The sequence below is a fragment of the Pundamilia nyererei genome, unplaced genomic scaffold (genome assembly GCF_000239375.1).
Source record: "Pundamilia nyererei isolate P.nyererei 1_Seehausen unplaced genomic scaffold, PunNye1.0 scaffold00027, whole genome shotgun sequence".
NCBI classification, from domain to species: domain Eukaryota; kingdom Metazoa; phylum Chordata; class Actinopteri; order Cichliformes; family Cichlidae; genus Pundamilia; species Pundamilia nyererei.
The window spans coordinates 2,602,452-2,608,306 of NW_005187428.1; the positions used below are offsets into that span (position 1 = coordinate 2,602,452).

General features: G+C 38.4%; 2 protein-coding genes across 3 annotated transcripts in view; both read right to left on the bottom strand.

Moving 5' to 3' along the window:
* Nucleotides 1-2,328, bottom strand: part of dnm1l (dynamin 1-like) — a 10,611-nt gene extending 8,283 nt beyond the window's left edge. Inside the window, exons 1-2 of the mRNA XM_013909541.1 lie at nucleotides 2,019-2,328; nucleotides 1,782-1,788 (exon numbers count right to left, since the gene is read on the bottom strand). Coding sequence (XP_013764995.1) covers nucleotides 1,782-1,788; nucleotides 2,019-2,120 — 109 coding nt within the window. The 5' untranslated portion in view covers nucleotides 2,121-2,328. The remainder of the gene's footprint in view (nucleotides 1-1,781; nucleotides 1,789-2,018) is intronic.
* A 490-nt stretch (nucleotides 2,329-2,818) lies between these two features.
* On the bottom strand, nucleotides 2,819-5,544 carry dnajb9a (DnaJ heat shock protein family (Hsp40) member B9a). 2 transcript variants are annotated; one of them, XM_005728139.2, is made up of 3 exons: nucleotides 5,235-5,544; nucleotides 4,680-4,908; nucleotides 2,819-4,248 (listed from the first exon to the last, which is right to left on the bottom strand). In XM_005728139.2, the coding sequence occupies exons 1-3, from the start codon at nucleotides 5,277-5,279 to the stop codon at nucleotides 3,824-3,826; spliced, it is 699 nt and encodes a 232-aa protein (XP_005728196.1). In that variant the 5' UTR covers nucleotides 5,280-5,544; the 3' UTR covers nucleotides 2,819-3,823. The 2 variants fall into 2 exon arrangements, with proteins under 2 accessions (XP_005728196.1, XP_005728197.1); XM_005728140.1 differs by lacking the exon at nucleotides 5,235-5,544 and adding an exon at nucleotides 5,043-5,083.
* Between the last annotated feature and the right edge of the window lie 311 nt (nucleotides 5,545-5,855).

Consider the following 5,855-nt stretch of genomic DNA (forward strand, 5'->3'; position numbering starts at 1 on the left):
AGCTCGCCATCACCAGTGTGTGAATGTGTGTGTGAATGGGTGGATGACAGGTTGTGTAAAGCGCTTTGGGGTCCTTAGGGACTAGAAAAGCGCTATACAAATACAGGCCATTTACCATTTACCATTCTATTTGCTGTACATGAACCAATACTCTCACACAGGAAGCCCCATGAGAGGTTAGCATTACACTATTTTTTAAAGCCCATTTTCGCTGAACAAATGTTTTCAGGCATTAGTAGAGGAACTAGTATTAATTTAGGAACTAAAGTTTGGAGTTCTGACAAACATTCAAGTTTTTTAACCTGTGCACTATTTTTGTCTACACAGGAGGGAAGCGCTATAATGCATTAACACCAGTATAAGGGATGCTGTTTCCATTGATACAGGACTGTGTGAAAGTCTCAAGCCACCCCTCATACATGGAAAGAGGGAAATAAATGCAACGATTATTTAAACCTGCAAAAATATATGGAAACACAGTACATAAGGCAGAAACAGAATTTGTAAAATTCTAATGAGCTTTAAAGTCAAACTTTCATATGACCACCTTTATTCTTCTTCACAGCCTGAACTCTCTAAGGCAAACTTTCTTGCAATTTCTTTAAGTAGTCTTCAGGAGTAGGATTTGAATGATTTGAAATTGAAGACCTGCTGATTTTCAGTTCAGTTTTTGTGTAATGTTGGCATAGCTCAGCCTTTCTACCTTTTTCAGTTCCTTAAGAAATGCTTCTTGACAGCCACCATTTCTGATTGGTGAACACTAGATGTATCAACTGAAGAGCCAGATGCATCTCTCAGGTCACTGCTGGACTTTTACCCTATTTCTTAAGGACATGACTTTCAGATACTGTGCATCTGCTACAGGTAGGTTTTTAGGCCTGTGACGATTTCTTTTATTCTCCACTTGCCCAGATTCTTCAATATTTAAGGAGACACTTGCATAGCGCTGTAGGCTTGATTCAGTTTGTAGTTGAGTCATCTCTAACGAAACTGTGTGTAAAGTGAAATACTTCACATAGCTAGCAAAATGCACATAAACGGCCAGGTAATCTTCCACAGTAGGAGCAGCAGCTGTAGCAGTAAACCTAAAGTTGATCTGACTGCTATAAGTCAGTCTAATGATGGACAAGACACACAGACAAAAAACAATTATTAAAACCTTCAGTGTAATCTCTGAGCTGCTCTTAACTGAAGCAGAGCATTGACAAGGACAAAGATTAAAAGAACAGACACAAGCACGTTGCATCCGGTCTTAATGGGTCAAAAACATCCTTTGGCTTGCCTGGTTTTACTCTAACACCCTCACATCCCTGCCAATACGTCTGAGACAGTCACATCCCATTAGCCTTAGGCAAAACCTCCCACTTTAAACCACTTAGGCTTCAATGTCTCACTACTCCACAAGGTAGTGAGAAACTGTATTATAGATGTTGACTTCATGTCAATAATAGTTTTTGTGGTGCTGCTAAATTGCACTTGGGTACAGTAGGGTGAAAGACGTTTTTAATTAATTGTTCACCGCTGTAATATTAACAAAGATGCGATAAATATAACTAATAGTATATTAAATCTCTAAAGAATTGCCAGATAAAATACTGATGGGATGCACTAGTTGTAGATAGGTGTTCTTCAGAAATTGGCAAACTTAAATTTAGTCTAGGTTATTCATAAAGTCGTAAGTACAAATTGTGTTTTCCATAAAAACGACAGACGGCTGGTCAAATTGTTTATGTAACTAGATTAAAAAAAACAGCACTTGATTTTGTTTTCTGGAGACTAACCACAAGGCTAGAACATGTGGATAAACACTACTGTAAACTGTCAACCGTAACCCTGCTTAGTTTACTATGGCAGTAAACTAAAACAATTAAAAATCCACGTTATGCTTTTATGGACAGTTAATAGTACTGTGTCTGCGTGAAAGTGAAAGAAAAACTGCGGTGAAAACAATGAGTCAAAACAATAAGTTGCTGCAGGCTAACTAAAAGTTAGCTTTCAAGCAAAGTGACGTCTCTCACCTGTGTTCCCACAACAACTATCTGCGGCAGTTGGATTGTGTCTGCGCCGACAGTTGTAAATACGTCTTGCAGCTTGTTTATGACAGGTATAAGTGCCTCCATTAGCGCCGATTCTAAACCTGTCAAACAGAGAACTTTCTTAACGCACACGGGTACAAAGTCATTCAATGTCCCGCAGCTAAAAGCTACTGGTTTGTCTTCGGATCGGACATCTACGCACGTAGTTAGTCACAGTTGCATTATGGGACTTGACGTTCACGACAGTCAAACGCAGCTACGCCTCTTTCTCGAGATTCGATTGTTGCCGAACTACATTTCCTAGAGGCTACATCGTGAGCCGTACTCCCACAATAATAATTATTTTTCCCGCAACGCAACAGTAACCACGGTGAGCGTCAAAATATTTATAGGAACACAGACAAAAATTTAATTCTAATTCAAAGTTTTGTCTGGACATTTTATTATGCGCTGGCTATTGCTTATTTTACTACATTATAGCAGAGTGTCAAGTGCACTTCATACAGGAGCGAAATAATGAGGAATATTAACAGTGTTAAACTCAACCAGCACTGATGCTTGTAGTACACAAGAGGCATTAAAAGCCTATATGCTTCCGAGGCAGTTCAGTTTTAACAGTCCTTCCACAATTTACTTTACACATACCCTAACACAACAACACGTTTTTAATGGAAATAACACAACCAGACTGATGCAACATTGACAATTTATTTTTAAGCTATAAGGAAGCGTTTTAATTTATGACAACTCAAATAAAAAAAAAATGAGTATGTTAAGTTCAGCATACTAGCGTTTGCTGATACTATTGTGCTGACTTCTTTAAATATAAACTTTAGTTATTAATGATTAATGAATATTGGAGGCAATACATTGTTGTGGTATGTTGTGTAATACATGTCAGAAACATTGTGGGTCTCAGTGAATCAGAGAACCACTGCTAGGCCTGCAAAACCTTTGTGAAACATATTTTATTTGAATCAACATCATTTGTATCTGACAAATTATCTTGAGGCTAGATGAAGCAATTTCCACTTAAATCCAAGTCCCAAACAATCCTCTCTTACTTGTATTTTTGGCTTTCCAGCTATCAACCAATTTCTTTCATGTTGAACTGGCTGTAATTTCATGATCATAGTGTTCATAAAAGGTCCAGCATTGTAGAGTACAAGAATATTTTATTATTTCAAGTAAAAACTCCAAAACACAAGTTAGACAAACCAACATGTGGAGGTTTACAGGTTTTTTGTTTCTGCTCATTTGACAGCTGCAAGCAAAACACTGCTGGCTGCCACTGTTTCTGCCAGTATATGTGATTGTGGAGTTAAAATAACAAACCCTTTACAAAGAACCTGTACAAAATAGTGGTAGGCGAACTCGTAACACATACATTTCTGTGCAATATTGAGCAACATATATTTTTTTCTTAAATTTTATGTTATTTATTTTTCCACAATTGTAACAAGATAATGTTTTTAAACTTCATTATCAAAAGAAGGTGCTTGGAAAAAATACTGACAAAACTGCTTACTTCACCACTAAGCAAAAAACTACAACAATCACTCACAAGTGAAAATATGCTGGAAATATGTTGGAAAAAGATAGCTTATTTCATTTTAAAACTAAGCTAAATTGCCTGTTTATTCAGTGCCTGTCATTCCTGAATGTCAGTGCTTAACACAAATGTTCACGCTTCACAGTATTTTGAACCAACTGGCTTTCTTCAACTTGAAAAATACAAATATGTTGTATGCTTTTAAGGCATTTTATTAAGCCATTTACATTGCACCCTATGATGCAGTGCAGTCTGTGTAAGTAGTTACCATATTACCTCTGCGTTGCGTTACTGTTCTACAGTGCTGTTTCGACGTACCATGAAACCGGTTTTCAGTCTGTTTGGTGTGTCTGTCAAAAGTAAACATTCTCTCAATATCATCAAACATATCATTGATAACCCCGGCTCCAAAACCACCTTGAAAGTGTCTTTTATGTCTGCTGTGGGACCTGGAGTGTTCATCAAAGTGTCTTCGGTGACGGGCGTGTCTGTTCTGGCTGTAGATGTCAAAGTCCTTAAATATGTCATTAAAACTGAAGGTGAAAGGTTGGTGGGCACCTTGTCTGTGTTTGCCTTGCGTCTCCCCATCGAAGTACGCGTCAGTGTCCCCGAACTGATCATACTCGCTTCTTCTTGCCTCATCTGATAAAGTTTCATAAGCTGCACAGAAATACAGAAACACAAAATTCAGTCAAAGTGAGGGAGTTTTATTATCTGAACATTAAAAAAGGTGTGGCTGAAAAAGCCCCGACTAAAAGGCATGACTAACCAAACTGTAATATAGGTAATTGGTGATCAATTAAAGGACAAACTTATCCATTGGATCAACATGTGCCACCAAGAAAACCCCAACATGCATCAGTGTTCCTTATCATTAATTATTATTATTAGTAGTAGTAATATCAGATTCACACATTGTACTGTTCACATTTCATTTGTCACTCATAAATATAAATTTTAACAGTCTAAATATCAATTTTCCTGTTTGATAGTGAATTAAAACGCTACATTACAATAACAATCATATCCAAGACATGCCAGATAACTACTAATTTTCCCAAAATACGCCAAAATAAACAAATCAGCTGTACCTCCAGCAATTTCCCTAAATCTCACTTCAGCATCAGGGCTCTTGTTCTTATCTGGGTGATATTTCTTTGCAAGCTTGTGGAAAGCCTTCTTTATCTGGCGCTCTGTGGCCCCTTTAGGCACTCCCAGTATGTCATAGTAGTCCTTCTTGGCAAGTATCAGCTCTGTTATCACGAGGACGCACACTGCAAACGTTAGCACAGACTGTGCAGCTGCCATGGCTCCAGTGTCCTGTCATTCAAGAGAGAAAAGTACAGCACAAATAGTGAGTTTCAAGCCAGACAGCACGGTGTAACTGGTAGTATCACATGTCCTAGCCTCTGAAGAACCACCGCCTTTTAAACGCAACATCTGTCTTAACCTACATTTGGAGAATGAAAACTTAGCCAATAAGAAAAGAACTGGTACAGGCTACTGCTGTTTGAATTAGAATTTATCTTTTAAAATTTTACATTTTTAAACGGCGGCACCAACCTCTCTTAATACTAGCCTGCCGTGGCTAACACATGCTAGCGGTCCCCATCACAGTCTACTCAGGCTCCGACTCAATCAATTACCTGTCTGGGTGTCGTCTGCCGCTTCCTTTCTACACAAGCGGTCATTAACCGTTTAACCAACACCAAACATCATGGTATTAAGTTGTTATTAGTAGGTGTTATAGACGAGTAGTGTGAAATGAGACTAGTTCCATGTCTTCTTCGCTAGTTTTGCGGTATCTCTTTAGACCTGACGAATTCTATCTTATCTGCCCTCTGTCGGTCAATGCCGTAAATATTCCTTCTTAAAATGTCCATAATTAGTGTTGTGAGTCCCACAGGCACTCGCATTAGTTACTAAACTTGCTATAACTATTTGAATACGCACAAGTGGTTTTATTTAATTTTGATGCAAAAGATTTTGCTGTTTATGTGATTGAACTATTTGGGTAGCATCTCTTTAATTCCACCTGCAGCGCTTCAATTTTTAACAGCAAATCCCGAGTTTCAAAAAACGTGTGGGGACAATTTCTTCATAGAAAATGCTGACTCCGCTTCCCCTGGACACATTCGGCATACACCGTAAAGCATATTAAGTGTACCCTATGCAGCCGTCAACGGTGGGGAGAATCTGCTTAACCAATCAACAGAAACTATTTAGAGGACCAAAGGACAACTGGCCAATCGCAGCGAAGATGGAGG

Excerpts from the sequence above, each read along its gene's own strand:
- dnajb9a (XM_005728139.2), bottom strand. The coding sequence starts at position 5,279 with ATGACCGCTTGTGTAGAAAGGAAGCGGCAGACGACACCCAGACAG. Across the intron at positions 4,909-5,234 it reads GGCAGACGACACCCAGACAG|GACACTGGAGCCATGGCAGC; the intron begins GTAATTGATTGA and ends CTTGAATGACAG. Across the intron at positions 4,249-4,679 it reads ATTTAGGGAAATTGCTGGAG|CTTATGAAACTTTATCAGAT; the intron begins GTACAGCTGATT and ends ATTTCTGTGCAG.